The sequence below is a fragment of the Zea mays genome, chromosome 7 (genome assembly GCF_902167145.1).
Source record: "Zea mays cultivar B73 chromosome 7, Zm-B73-REFERENCE-NAM-5.0, whole genome shotgun sequence".
Classification (NCBI taxonomy): Eukaryota; Viridiplantae; Streptophyta; class Magnoliopsida; order Poales; family Poaceae; genus Zea; species Zea mays.
The window spans coordinates 172700218-172716045 of NC_050102.1; the positions used below are offsets into that span (position 1 = coordinate 172700218).

Sequence of the window (15828 nt, forward strand, 5' to 3'; positions counted from 1 at the left end):
AGCTCTATGATTCCAAACAGAACTAACCTTTCAGATGCCTTGTTTTGGCATATCGTAGGTGGGTTTAGCCTTTCGGGTGCCTTATTTTGGCATCTAGTTTGGCTACCCTTCTAGGCTTCTACCCTTTCTTATACATGAATTTCTTTCGTCTTAGTTAAACGACAGAGATCCTGCCATTGTTTAAAAAAAATAATGCCAGTCGCAATCACAACCATATGCTAGGTTAGTTTATACCAGGCTGCCAAAGTGCCAAGCGACAAGTAACAGAGCATAAACAGAGGCGGTCAGCCGGTCAGCCCAGACTTCAACTATTAATTCATGATCTTGGAATAATAGAGTAATATTGGTGCCAAACGCACCAATGAACACATAAAAAAGTTGATGAGCAAGATGTAGTTATCAATTGCTTTGGATCTTACTTATGCAAGAAATGCACTTTTGCATACACATCTGGTAAAGCCCTGTGCCGTATCTTGATCTTGACTGAAGGGTTGCGTATCTTCCCAGACATATCTGACATTATTTGGCTTCTGGAAATGGCTTGTCAACCCATATAATCTGTGCAATCGAACAACACTTATGGCTAACAAGCACGTAAATGGTTCGGCATGGGCAAAGCAGAGTATGCAACAGGAAAGAAGTAAAATTCAACCATTCAAAATGATGGCCATTGAGAAAAAGTTCGAACCTCAATAACATGGGCTCGAGAACCATAAGGAAGAACTTCATCACACGATTTGAATACCAGATGAGATACATAGCTTGGAATCAGCTCCGCCACTTATCACACTGTCCCCTTTCCACCAGTCCGCACATAAAACCTGTAATAACCAACATATCATCCATTTGCCCTTCTCCTGAAACAAGAAAAAAGAAACATGCACAGATAAGTACCTTATCTTCATGCGAGTCCACAGACGCCAGCGGCCACTGCAACAGAAGCAATATCATCAGTGACAATATTATGCAATGGCAAGGAGCAAACGAGGAAGATAACGAGATTATTAGAACCATACTGCTGTTCTTAGATCCCACAACATCACTTTCCCGTCAAAGGAAGATGACACCAAATGGAAACAAGAACTCGGATGCCATTTACAAGCAGTGATCCAGCTTGAATGAGAGGAGAACTGAAAAACAGGAGCTAATGTTCCTATTCACAGACAAGAACGTATCAGCCAGTTTAAATATGATCCAACAAAGATAACTTAAACAACTATAATATATTTACCAGGTTTGCGAGGGTCCCATACCCTCAACACGGGATCAGAACCACCAGCAGCAATCAATGAAGAACCCTCACCTCCACAGTCCAAGCAATTCAAGGCCTTCCCACAAAACTGTGAAAAGGTTTGCATGTAAAAGTGAAATAAGACAGATTAAATTACGAATCTGCTGCATTTAACAGACAAGAACTAAAGTAGCTATTTCCATTTTATGCAGTCTCCTTAGGCAAACTCACGAGAAAATCTGAGCAAGTGAATTAGCGTATAAATGTTTTCCTAATCTGAGATGTCCAGGTGAATTAGCATAGAAAAGTTGGTTTCCTAATATGAGATAACCCAGTGAATTAGCATACAAAAGTCTATTTCATTCTTCCTGTTATAAACCTCCAATTATCAATAGTCCGATTTTCAACCATGATCTATAAACGGATATTGAACACCCTACAACTGTCAAAACCAGACAAGACACAAACCTAAACCAGTGCAAAGGAATTTTCAAGGTGATTTTCCATTTCTATAAAAACTAATTTAATCGCTAGAAATTCATAGCTAGTTTATTTTAAGTCAGAATAATATGAAACTAGAAACATTTTTTTTGATATATATATATATATATATATATATATATATATATATATATATATATATATATATATATATATATATAGTGTATCTGTCGGTTCTCTATATGGACTTATTTAGATCTTATTTGTTTGTGTTCCTAGTGTTTTATGGCTTGAAGTAACGCCTGTCATTTATTTAAATAGTTGCTTTGTCCTGTACATTATGGTCATTGCATAGCTAGTTCTAGTTGATTGCATAATTTTTTATGAATGCATTGTTTCAAACCAATTACCTAATAAGGCAATCAATATAAAGTAAATCGATATCCATGCAATGCCTAAATAGAGTATATAAATGTGTTACAGCATGGCATCTATGAGATCTGTGTCATGTTTCTATGTACTCATAGTCTGTCAAAATTTCTTGGTTGATCTCAGGTCTCATACAGTGCAAACAATAATTTAAATAAATAATGAGCAGAACTGTTTGCAATAAAATGATAGGAACAGAAATAAATAAGTTCAAAACAACTTTAAATTGATCACCAATCGATAAGATATGTAGAAAAAATGTGTACTAGTTTCATACTTTTCTGATTTAAATAAAATTTGATTTCTGAGAGATCAAACCACATGTTTATTATTTTTTTAAAAAAACACATTGGAAACCACTTTGCACCAGTTCAGGGTTGTGTTTTGTCCAGTTTCACAGTTGGTTGAAAATAGAGCTGTGTCGTGCAAGCTGGAGTTTGAAAAATATACTTCACCCAAAAACAAATCATTGTCCATAGAACCCCTTTGCAATACAAAGATAATCTATTAACTGAGTCAAGACTCGTTTACTGAATCCGACTATATGGTATTGACAGAATTTGAAATATAAAGATAAAGTCCATACCATATTCCATGTTTCTTTCACTGTTTGAACATCCCACTGCCTTACAGAATGATCCCAAGATGCTGAATATATCGTTTTCCGTTCAGGCCAGGTAACAGCAGTTACACCTTGTGTATGTCCCAGAAGTGTTGAAGTGGCTGAACCCTGGATTACAACAATAATTCAAACTGTGAGATGAGTTGCAGTTCATGAATTCATGGCTGAAAAATGTACTAACAGAAACTGACATATTTCTCTCCCAGAATCATGGTAGACAATACACATTAAATCAATCATATACAAGGATAACGGTGTCATGACGACACACAGGGCTGCAGGGGCGACGCAAGGCCGAGCGCTCCTCGATCCAGATCCAAGCTAAATTTGGCGGCCGGACGATGGCGAAAAAGAAAAGGCAAAAAGCTCCTTGGGCCGGAGCTCCTTCTTCCCCGCGTGCCCCCGCTCCTATCGTGCATGGTTCGCTTCCTGTTGGTACGCGGGCTGGACTCGGTGGGCTGTCGTCTACAGTAGGCTGTGCGGGCCAAGGTAATCGCGCGCCTGTTCATTTCGCTTCTCCGGATACTTGGTCTGGATGGAGCCAGGGGATTTTGCCGCTCGCTCCAACCCTAGCCCATTCGCTGCGGGTTCTTCTCCCTGCCGCGACCCCTGACGCTGCGGTCTCCAAATACAGGTTAGGGTTTCCTCCCGACTTTGTGGGTTCGCACTCTTTCCCCCACTGCGCCGCTTTCCTCTCGCGTCTTTGGTCGCTCCCTGTCTCCTCTCGATCTGGTTTTCATGGCGGTTGGTGCGTAACATCCTTGTGTCCCCCCGTGCCTGAAGAAGAGTGGCCTCGGTTGGGGTCGGGTGTTGTCCGCAATAGCAAGAATCTTGGCGGAATGGATCCGAAGAACAAGAACATCCCCAATCCCCCTTGGGATCGCTGGGGACAGAAAGATTCTGCCCAAGGCTCCCAATCTTGGAATCGGAACCGCAATCTTAGCTGGAGATTGAAACCGCAGACTGGAAAAGCTGACCCCCAAGATGGATTGATGTCTTCTTCTTCGGGAGATGGTACTCAATCAGGTAATCCCATCTTGTCCCCTACTTCTTTGAAGAAAGAAATTGAACTTGCTCGTCCCGCTTTTTGCCAAAAATGTGGGGTTGAAGGTCATCATGCTAGAAATTGCTTCAATGCTTTATGGTGCGATATATGCCGCAAGGATACTCATGTTACAGCAAGATGTGTGCTACCAAAGCAGAGCAAACCTAATATGCCCATAGTAGGTATGGCAGCTGATGGTCTAGGGTTCTATCTATCTCACTTCACTAAACCTATATCCAAAAAACCAAAGAGGGTTTTCATTGGATTGGTTAAAGTGATTGAGGGTTTAGTATCTGCTGAAGATCTGGCGAAAGACTTTGGTTTCCATTTTCCTTGGGGTAAAACATGGAAAGCTACAAAGTGCCACTCTGGTTTTTTAATGCAATTCCCCTCTCAAGAACGCCTTGATGAGATGATGAGCTTTCCTGAACTTAAGATGAAGATGTCTGGTGCTAAAATTGCAGTTGTCCCGTGGAGCTCTCGTGCCAAACCTAAATCTAGGTTGCATACTGCATGGATAGTTGCTGAGAATGTCCCTGAAGAATTACAAAATTACCAATCAATCTGTGAAATTGGTTCCATGATTGGTGTTGTTGAAGAAGTTGATCTTATGTCTTTGGATTCCGAGGATATTGTGGGATTTAAAGTCCACATTAAGAGTGTAACTATGATCCCGCCAGTTGTTGAAGTGGCTGTGAAACCTTTTTTATATGACATCTACTTTAGAATTGAATCCATTAGTGATGAAGGATGGAATGATGAGACAATCAATCTGGGTAAGAGAGCTTCTGTGGATATCCATGGGATAAATGATCTGATGTTTGACAAATCTGGGAAAAAGCCCAGAAATGATGATGAAATCGGAGATGAAGACCCAATACCTAATTTTAGGATGGGAGAGACCTCCTCTCAAGGCAAAGAATCCTTTAAAAAATCTGAAGTTTTCATGGATAGTTCTAAAGATAAATCAGGTGAAGGGCTGAGATTGGAAGATCTTAGTGATGAGAAAGTTGATTTTGACCCCAACGAAGATGACCTGTTGAGTTCTCAAGAATTAGAGGAATTTGCAAAGGATATGGAAGAAATGCAAACTGACTTCCAAGCTAAAGTGGGCAAAGTGATTTCGATTCCCTCGGCCAAAGATGAAAAGAAGGATCCGGTGGGCAAAAAGTCAAGTGAGATCCTGACGTCTACCTCTGAAGGCATAAGAAAGAGCTCAAGACTGGAGAAGAATGAAGACATTAAGGTGGCGGACAAGGCTATTTCTAGAGCTGAAGCTAAGGACGCCTTCCTCAACAAAGGTATGAACAATAATTCCTTCTCTTTACTTAATGCTAGTAATGAAGATTTGTTTAATATTTCCAATAAGCTTGGAGTTTGTTTGGGTCCTTCTAAATCCTCTGCTGTGGCTAATCTTGACCTGATAAAAGATTTAGAAATGTCCAGAAAGATTCTGGCTATTCAATCATGTGGAAATAAGAAAAATGAGAAACCCATTGTTGATGATTTAAATGAAGTGGATAGTAGTATCCATGCTGATTCTGAGGATGAAATCGATTATGATCTTTTGGATGTTATAGTCCTAAGAAAAGGGAGAAAAATTAAACATCGAAAGAAACAGCAAAAAAAAGCTTCCCCTAAATTTAGGTGTACACCTAATAAAAAGAGGGAAGCAGAGATTCTTTGTCTCCCCCCCCCAGACCCTTTCTGATGATAGGCCTCATTTGGAATTGTCAGGGTTTAGGGAATAGTTCTAAAGTTCAGTTTCTAAAAGAACTCATCAGAGATGAGAAAATTGACTTTATTGGTCTGCAAGAAACCCAAAGGAGTCATTTCAGTTATTCTTGGTTAGCTTCGCTGGCTGGTAGTAAACCTTTTGCTTGGTTTTCTGCCCCGCCTAATGGCAGATCTGGCGGTTTATTAGTGGGTTTTAATACTGATGTGTTTGATGTGAGAGAAAACGAAATTGGTGAATTCATGATTCGCACCTTGATTCTGCATAGAGAACAAAATCTCATCTGGAACTTTGTCAATGTGTATGGTGCTGCTCAAAAGGAGAATAAAGGCAGATTATTATGTGAGCTTTCGTCCTTTTGCTCGAGAAGTCGTGATCCTTTACTCGTTGGTGGTGATTTTAATATTATAAGAAAAGCGGAAAAGAAAAACAAACCTGGGGGTGTTAATAAGTGGAGCTTCCTCTTTAACAGTATTATTGAGCAAAATGGGCTTGTGGAGTTTGACTTGAACAATAGGTTGTTCACTTGGTCTAATAACCGGATTGACCCTACTTTTGAAAAGTTGGATAGATTTCTGGCTAGTCGGGAGTGGGATCTTGCTTATAACAACATCAATGTCCGTGGTCTGAATAGATCCTTCTCTGATCATGTTCCTTTATGTATCCAAACGGATGTTATCCCTATTGGTAGCAGAGTTTTCAAATATGAGTTATGTTGGAAGGATAGGCCAGATTTTCACAAAAAAGTGATAGACAATTGGTCTATCCCTGTGAAGGCTAAAGGTAGCATTGACATTTGGAAAACAAAAATTAAACGTTTGAAACAAATGCTTAAAGGCTGGAATATCAATGTTGAAGGACATTATAAAAAATGAAAAAAGAATTGTTGGCAAAAATTGACATCTTTGACAATATCAGTGAAGTGGTTGGTCTTTCGGAAAATGACAGAATGGAGAAACTTGACCTGGAGTTGACTCTCAAAAAATTAGTTGATGAGGAGGGAACTAAGCTCAAACAGAAAGCTCGTGATAAATTCATCCTGGATGGAGATGAAGATTCAAGGTATTTTCATCTGTTAGCCAAATGTAAGAGAAGGAAGCTTAAAATTATGACTCTTACTCATGATGACAAAGTTGCTCAGAAGGATGATGAAATTAACCATTTGGCGACTTCTTTTTACCAAAATCTGTTTGGTCCCTTTCAAGATTCTAGTATTTCTTTGAATCATTTGAATATGAAAATGTTGGATGATAATGACAGAGATTACCTGACCAGACCGTTTGACATGGAAGAAATTAGAGAAGTGTTCTCTATGAAACATAATAGAGCTCCTGGGCCTGATAGCATCCCAGCTGAATTCTTTCAGGAGTTTTGGGACACGATTAAAAATGATCTGTTTAACCTTTTTCAAGATTTTTATGTTGGTGCTCTCAACATTGAGAGACTTAATTTTGGTGTGGTGACTCTTATTCCCAAAGTTCCTAATGCTACTGACATTAAAGCTTTCAGACCTATTTGCTTGCTCAATGTGTGATATAAGATTATCACCAAAGTTCTGACCAACAGACTGGCCAGTTGTATCAATAATGTGATTAGTGATTTCCAGTATGGTTTTATCAAAGGTAAATACATCATGGATGGAGTGGTGTCTCTTCATGAGATTATTCATGAGGTAAAAAGGAAGAAGCAGAGTGGGGTGATTTTTAAGGTGGATTTTGAGAAAGCATATGACAAAGTCAATTGGAACTTTCTTCATCATATGATGATTAAAAAAGGCTTCAGTGGCAAATGGTGTGACTGGGTTATGAAAACTGTTAAAGATGGTAAAGTGGCCATCAAAACAAATGACAGGGTTGGTCCCTATTTTACCACACACAAAGTGCTTTTTAATATTGCTGCAGATGGGCTTGCTTGTATGATTCAAAAAGCCAAAGATGAAGGTATTATTAGAGGGCTCATTCCCCATATTATCCCTGATGGTTGTTGCCTTTTGCAATATGCTGATGATACCATTTTTTACTCCAAGATGATATGGAAGGAGCCAGAAATCTTAAGTTTATTCTTTGCTTATTTGAACAGATGTCTGGTCTCAAAATTAACTTTCATAAAAGTGAAATTTTCTGTTTAGGTGAAGCTGGTGATAAGGAAATGTGGTATACTGACATTTTTACTTGTCCTCATAATTGTCTTCCTATGAAATATTTGGGGGTTCCGATTGATGATAAAAAACTTTGCAAGTCCCTGTGGTTACCCACAGTAGAGAAAGTTGAAAAAAAATGGGTTCTTGGCAAGGAAAATTCCTTAGTTTGGGTGGTCGATTAGTCTTGATTAATAGTAGTCTTACCAATGTCCCTTTATACATGCTCTCGATGTATAAGGCTCCCAAGAATATTGTGAAGAAAATGGATCTCTTCAGAAAAAGGCTTTTGTGGCAAGGTGGCCATATTAAAAAAAATATCATCTGGCTGACTGGAATATGGTTTGCTCTCCGAGAGGTCATGGTGGCCTTGGGGTCTTGGATTTACACAAGATGAATGAGGCGTTTCTTGCTAAATGGATTTGGAAGTTGGAAAATACGAATGGTCTTTGGCAGACCATTATCAGACATAAATATGTTAAAGGAAGGCCTATTATTTCATTGAAAAAAAGACAAAGTGATTCTCACTTTTGGAAGGGTATTCTGGATGTTAGGGACAATTTTTACAAATATTGTAAAAAAAAGGTAGGTAATGGCAATAGCACCAGCTTCTGGCACAATATTTGGTGTGATTCAGAACCTCTGTCTTCTAAATATCCTAGTCTGTTTGATATTGCTTATGATAAAGATATCACAGTGGAAAAAGCCTTTTCTTCTGATTTTAGAGCTGTGAATTTCAGAAGAAGGATTTATGGTGCTTTGGAAGACGATTATAATAACCTTATTACACAATGTAATAATACTACCATGGTTATTAAAACGTCGCTTAAACAACGTTTAAGCGTCGTTTAAGCGGTAAAACGTGATTAGAAACTAAAACGTCCGAACGTTCTAACAAATCTGCGTAGAACGTCCGTTTTAGACGTTTAATCGTCGTTTAAACGTCCGAAACACGTTTTATGTCGTTTTAGACGTTCTGAGGACGTTCTAGTTACTAGTGGGTCTTCCTGGGCTTTAGGTACTCGGCTACTCGCTTTCGCTTCGAACCAGCGCTGGAGGCCGCCCAGCCGCGCTTGCGACTGCAGATTGCGCCTCCTCACTCCTCAGCCAGCGCTGGAGATCTCCCGGTCGGCCGCCCAGTCGCGCCTACGACAGTGCGACCGCCCTCCTGCCCCCAGGTACGCCACTGGCCCCCCGCCTCCCTCCTCCCTCCTCCCTCTTCCCTCCACCAGTCCACCCACAAGCTAGTGCGTCGCCATGCCACTACCCAATACCCACTTGCTGCCAATGCATCCACTTGCCCGGCCAAGTTCCACTGCTCCAGTGCCCACTTGCTGCCGCTGCATCCAGTTGCCCGGCCAAGCTCAGTGCGTCGCCACATCCACTTGCTGTCGCTGCCCTCGACGGCCCAGATCCAACCGCTGCCCTCGCTGCCCCTCACAGTGAATCACCTCTGCGGCTCGGACTAGGAGTGAGGGGTCCCAGCCACTTCCCACTGCGTTGTAGACCGTCGGCCTCTGCGCTACGCCTCACCTCTGCGGCCACTTCGCAAGACCAACTCAAAGATCAGTCACGAAGGCTTATGTGTGAACTTATTCTATATTTGAATTTCTATGTCAAGTCTGAAAAGACGTTTCAACATTCGTTTAAACGTTTAAAAGTTAAAAAGTTGGTTCATAACGTTTTAACGTTTTACCGTTTTAATAACCATGAATACTACTATTTCTGAGGAGGATGATAAGTCAGTTTGGCTTCTGGGTAATAAAGGTTTTTCTGTTAATTCTTTTTATAAAGAAATCAAATGTGCTCAGATTCCTTTTCCTTCTAGCTTCTTGTGGAAGACTAGACTCCCACATAAAATCAAAGCTTTTCTGTGGCTTGTTATGCATAAAAAGATTTTGACCAAGGATAATTTGTTCAAGAAAAAATGGATTTTTAGAATCCATAGACCATTTGTTCTTTCAGTGCTCGGTTGCTAGATTTACTTGGAGAATAGTCTACTCTGCTCTTGGCTTAATTTCTATTCCCAACAATGTGAATGATCTATTTGGTTCTTGGATTAACAGTTTTAACAAAACTGAAAAGAATCTGGTCCTTTTTGGTTGTGGTGCTGTCATTTGGGCGATCTGGCGTTGTCGCAATGATTGTTGTTTTGGAAATGACAGAATTGATGATCCGACTAATGTGATTTTCTCTTGTTGCTACTGGCTTGATACTTCGGCTATCCGTCAGAAAAAGAAGGAAAGAAAATTGGTGGAACAAGGAAGCCTCAAAATCAGAAGGATGGCGTGTGAGATCTACAGCAGGACTCGTGGTTGGAAGCCAGTCGACAGACGGATTCAATGAAGCTTCTGTTGTGATCCGGCTATTTTGGTTCTTCAACAATATGTTTGCTGTAATTCCCCCCTCGGTAGCTCCAGGCTGCTGAAAACCTTGGGCTAGATCGTTACTTAAGCTGTTTAGTTGCTTGTTGCTCTAGGTTGATCTTTGTGATCTATGTTTTTGGTCAGTTCTGTGCTATGTGCTGCTCCTAGTAGGCTGGTTCGCTCAGGTAATGTTTCTTCGTAGCTGATAGTTGTGTATCTTGTCGGCTTTTAAGTTCTGGATGGTTCTATGGTCTTGTATGAACTTAAGTCTCTTTCTATTTCGTAATGAAATAGGGGGTTATCCCCTCTGTCAAAAAAAATATACAAGGATAACAACAAAACTAAATAACTGGAACTAAGTCATCTAATCCAGGTACAACACTAGGGGAACATCAAGAGTTGGCTAGAACACAAATAGAAACCATTGATTTGCAACTGAGTACACATAGACTTCATCACCATAGGTCAATCAAAGGATGGACATGCTCTTAACTTGGTGCTCTGCATACAAGACTCAGGATTTAGGATTAGAACATAGCTGGTACCTCTAACTGAGACTCTTCAGGTCCAGATGAATCAGAATTCATCCTTCTCTTCTTCAATGAAACAGCATCATCGTCATCAGATCCTTCAACTGCCCACAACTTGATGGTACCATCCCAGGATCCAGAACATAGCTAAGTGCCAAAAGAAAATGTCAGAAGGAAATGTGGATATGATAAGTAAAAATAGCAATATCATTAATGCAGAAAGGAAGACAGACTGATCATTACCATATCGCCAGAAGGGTCTGCGGAGATACTTTTAACCGATGCCGTGTGGCCGCGGAGAATTTTGTAAGCCCCAACCCGCTTTGGGTAGTCCATAATGACTGATGTATCACACTTCAGGGAGTCCAATGCATAATATAGGATATAAGAAAAATATTACGATGGAATGAGAAAAAGTAAAAAGTGACCACTACCTTGTATAGCCGCAGTGACCTATCCTTTGAGCCAGTCACTACATGCAGACTGCCCTCGGTTTCAGATCCTGTGACAACATCATTCATGTCAATCACTTACAAAATAATAATAATATCAAAATGCGACAACAAAGCAGAAACAGTTTTGGAACAGATTCCTTCATACAACAGTTATTATTTCAAGTGTGCTTACCCTTATTGATGAATCTGGTAGAAGTAATTGCATCATTGTGTCCCTCCAAAATTTGTGTGCATACTGCTGCATCTTTCCATAATCTAATAGAAAAATGAAAGGGTAAAAGGCATACAACAGGTCCATACCAGCAACAGATGTACCAGAGTGATAAAAAATATATAGTTTTGAACTATACACACCTTGCAAGACCATCATAGCATCCAGATAATATAAAACTGTCAAATGACAAGCAGTTTAGCAGCAATACAAACAAAATGAAACTAAAACTTCAATAAGGGTTCAAGATATCAAATATTCATCGTTATGTCAATGCACGACTTATGCATATATAACAACAGAACTGATAAATTCGTCACTGCATTATGTGATATATAGAGGTGACTTGTTCCATTTTATTTGTTGCATTCATGCATTGTTCCAAAGGACACATGAGTACATCTTTCTAAAGTGTCACTAGGTTATCTGGTGTATTCTACATTTTACAAACTAATGTCCATGTTGATCAGTGATTGATCACTATGATTAAAGACAGGCAGTTTGCCAGTTTAGGAGGCAATTAGTTCAATACTTCAATGTAGCGAGGAGACATGTTTAATAGGGTATGTGGTCATCCTCATTTTATTTGTTGCATTCATGCATTGTTCCAAAGAACACATGAGTACATCTTTCTAAAGTGTCACTAGGTTATCTGGTGTATTCTACATTTTACAAACTAATGTCTATGTTGATCAGTGATTGATCACTATGATTAAAGACAGGCAGTTTGCCAAATTAGGAGGCAATTAGTTTAATGTAGCGAGAAATGTTTAATAGGGTATGTCGTCATCCTGCGATTTTTATTCATAACTAGTGCTGTGGAGTATTGGGGATCAACACTACCTAAGCCAAGAAGGTGGAAGAAGTAGCAGCAGATAAGCACACAACAGGGACAGAATGCAGTGTGCAAAACTGCAAAACTTAGTTGAAGTACACCAATGCCAACATTATCAACATGGGTATATTTGGTAACAACTGTCAACTAAAGTATCCAGTGTGGTACGCATGGAAGCAGGTATTCATGTCATGTGATTCGATCCTCAAACCAGCAATACACTGGAATCTATACCTTAGACAAAAAACGAATTTGCGCATCAACTAATCTCCTACCAAAATAAGACATACCGAACAAACGCAAAATTCGAACCCAGGTCCAATACACATGCTACAGATAACATAACAGAAGATAAAAGTCCCAAACTAGATTAATTACTTCCACAGCTAACAGGTTTGCGCATAAGAAACAAGAGCTAAACCATACCCTGGGTTTGATCCATCCACAGCACTAACCCAGTCATCATGGGGGCAAGGTTCCTCCTGCTTCCTTGGCGCCACTGCTCTCACATACTCGAGCTCAAGCACCCTCTCCTGCAACACATCCACACCGAATCCTCGCGCAAATCACAACCACATCCTACGCAGCAACACCTCCGAAAAAAGGCCTCCGAAAAAAATGTACCGCGGAGATGCCCTTGGCTAGGAGAAACTCTTGGAGTGGCAGCCGCACGAGCTCGCCCTGCACGATGAAGTCGAAGGGCTGCGACTGGTGGTCCGGCTCGGCTGCAAAACGAGAGCGAATACAGGTTTAGAAATCCGTGGATCGTTCCTCCCCAAGGAGGCTGCGGATGGGTCGTGGGGAGCTCACCGGCTGCGAGGAGGCTGTTGACGATCTCGGAGAGGCCCATGCGAGTGAGGTCCGCGGGGACGGCGATGGCAGCGGGCGGCGTCCGCAGCGGAGGTGGCAGCTTTGTGACGAAGCGCACGCGCACCTGGCGCGACGGGTCGTCTTCCATCGCGGCGACGGCGGACGGTGGTGGAGCTAGGAGGTGGTGGTGCCGGTCGGGGTGGGGGTGGCGGCGGCGGGAAGGGTTCGGAGGAGGGTTTTGGCCTTTGGGGATTTCGAACGGTGGGTTTATTTGGTTAGGGTTTCAGAGGTCGTTGGTCCCAGTGTTCAGCGATAGGGATGCCTCGAACCCGAATAGCCGAATGGGGAATTGGGGATTTGGAATAGATTTTATCAGAAAAAAAATCATTTGTGAATTAGAGAATAACGGAAATTTTCAATATCCTATTTATAAATATCGTTTATTTAAGCATATCAAACTAACTTTACCTCTATAAAATTATAATATTTTTAAATAGGATTTTCAATTTAGAAATTGACTCGTTCTAGGGAGTGAAGTTTAAACCAGATATGTTTACAGCTTATCACGAGTATTAAATATAGTCTCACTATAAAATTAATTATGCAACTAAAGTCTAAATAATGAGACAAATTTTTTAAGCTCATTTAATCTATGATTAGCAAATGTTTATTGTACCATCACATGAGCGAATCATAAACTAATCAATAAGTTTTTTATGTCGTTTAGTCTTTATTAATATAACTAGCCAGTTGTTTGTGTTTTGCTACGGTATGTGTGATCTGGTGGTTATTGAGATATTTATTCAAATATAATTATTGTTTATTTCTAAATACTAAGGTATATGTGTGGTCTTGTGGTTATCCCCAAATTTCAAAAGCAGGGGGCGTGGGCTCGAGTGTTCGGTCTTCAATATTTTTTGCGCGGTGTGGTGGCTAAGGGTCCACATAGCAATAGCTAAGAGAGCGTTACACGGGCGTTGGTGAAAGCTCTCTTGTGGGTTTTGGTGGTTTGGATGACAACCCAATTAAAAGACTAACAAGTGTGCTAAGTGTTGAACAGGTGCTTAATGCAAAGCTAACAGGGTTCAACACAAGTGAACAAGTGTGATGGTCCAAAGACTGCATTATCTATAGATAATGGACATCACAAGTAAGATGGACGTTGCTTAAGTGAGACTCGGTGTGCGTAACTCAGAGACAACCGATCAAGCCAAGTATGGAGGCAAGAAAAGCTTTGAGGTACCGAGTGCACGGGAGAAGGTCAAAGAGGCTGAGGAACCCAAAGCCAGGGGTGAAGAAGAAGACTTGCAAAGCCAAGGTTGATCGAGTTAAGAAAAGTTATGGCGCATCAAGGATCATTACATAAGGACATGACTTACAACCAATGAGGTAACATCTACAGTTATGTGGTGTAAGTCATAAGGCTCAAGATCAAGCTCAAGAAGTGAACAAGGTCACTAGAAGGAGAAGCAGTGTCAAAACCAGAACTGGAAGCAGCCCAAAAGAGCTAAGTTCACCTTGATATTTAGTTTGGGTTGTTACTATGTTTGGATATATTCTATGTGACCTTTGCAGGGTGTTGGAGCTCAGATATGTCAATCTAGATCAAGTCAAGTTAACTTGATAGTTTAGATGTCCAACACATGTCATTGTAATATGTGCTAAGTGGTTAAGACATGCAAGTCAAAGAATCAAGGTATGTCTCTAGCTCTAGTGAATTGTTTTTGGAGCTGACATATTTCTTTAAGTGCCAGGGACCAATTTGAGTCAAATCCAAAAGACCAAAGGAAGCCCAGCTGAAAGACCAGTGGGGTACCTGCTGCGGGTGCACCAAACTGTCCGGTGTGCACTGGACAGTGTCCGGTGTGCACTGGACAGTGTCCGGTGCCCCAACTGCTCGACTAGCGAATTAGCCGCTCTCGTGAATCGATGGGGCGCTGTGGCTAAAATTCACCGGACTGTCCAGTGTGCACCGGACTGTCCAGTGAACCAACAACGCCCACGCAAACGGTCGACAGCGCAATCAGCGGGCAACGCGTGGCCTGAGCCAACGGTCAGTTGGCGCACCGGACTGTCCGGTGTGCACTGGACAGTGTTTGGTGCGCCAAAAGGACCGAGGGCACAACGGTCGACTTCGCCAGAAAAGAAAGGAGATCGGGCACCGGACAAGCTACTGTTCATGTCCGGTGGTGCACCGGACTGTTCGATGCGCCACCCGACAGAATGCAAGGATAGCTTTTGAAAGGGAAATGTGCCCTTGGGCCATTTCTAAGTATTTTGGTGATTGAGTGCCAACACAAGTGCTTTTATGCTAATCTATGCAGAGTGGTGGACAAAATGAAAATCTTGTCAAAAGGTATGTTTCTAGACTTAGTACATTGTTTTTATGGACTAATGTATTGTGTCTAAGTACTGGAAACAGGAAAGATTGAATTGGAAATGAGATGGCTTTGTTCAGCCAAAGTCTGCTCGGTCTGGGTGCACCGGACTGTCCGGTGGTGCACCGGACAGTGTCCGGTGCGCCAGGCTGGCTCTGGCGAAGAGGCTGCTCTCGGGACTTCGACGGCGGTGTACGGCTAAAATTCACTGGTCGGTCCGGTGGCGCACCGGACTGTCCGGTGAGCCGTTCACAGGCGAACTCGTCGCTCTCGGGAAATGATTAACGGCGTACGGCTAAAATTCACCGGTCTGTCCGGTGGTGCACCGGACTGTCCGGTGAGTCAACGGTCAGCCGGGGCAACGGTCGGCCGAGGATTCCGCGCGTGACGCGTGGCCGAGCCAACGGTCACATTGGTGCACCGGACTGTCCGGTGTGCACCGGACAGTGTCCGGTGCGCGAACGGCTCTCTAACTCCAACGGTCGGCTTCACCAAATAAGGAGGGAGATCTGCACCGGACAGTGTCCGGTGCGCCAGTCGACAGAAGGCAAGATCTGCCTTCCAGGATTGCTCTCAACGGCTCCTAGCTGCCTTGGGGCTATA

At 41.8% G+C, this 15828-nt stretch overlaps 1 protein-coding gene across 1 annotated transcript; it reads right to left on the bottom strand.

Moving 5' to 3' along the window:
* Nucleotides 1-286: 286 nt before the first annotated feature.
* LOC100192696 (uncharacterized) lies at nt 287-13111 on the bottom strand. Its single transcript, NM_001137899.1, has 14 exons — nt 12848-13111; nt 12662-12762; nt 12464-12570; nt 11346-11381; nt 11164-11246; nt 10971-11038; nt 10780-10890; nt 10552-10683; nt 2688-2831; nt 1232-1340; nt 1017-1153; nt 895-930; nt 689-821; nt 287-558 (listed from the first exon to the last, which is right to left on the bottom strand). The coding sequence occupies exons 1-13, from the start codon at nt 12993-12995 to the stop codon at nt 729-731; spliced, it is 1305 nt and encodes a 434-aa protein (NP_001131371.1). The 5' UTR covers nt 12996-13111; the 3' UTR covers nt 287-558; nt 689-728.
* Between the last annotated feature and the right edge of the window lie 2717 nt (nt 13112-15828).

Excerpts from the sequence above, each read along its gene's own strand:
- LOC100192696 (NM_001137899.1), bottom strand. The coding sequence starts at position 12,995 with ATGGAAGACGACCCGTCGCGCCAGGTGCGCGTGCGCTTCGTCACAAAG. Across the intron at positions 2,832-10,551 it reads CTGAAGAGTCTCAGTTAGAG|GGTTCAGCCACTTCAACACT; the intron begins GTACCAGCTATG and ends GTTGTAATCCAG. Across the intron at positions 1,341-2,687 it reads TGAAAGAAACATGGAATATG|TTTTGTGGGAAGGCCTTGAA; the intron begins GTATGGACTTTA and ends ACCTTTTCACAG.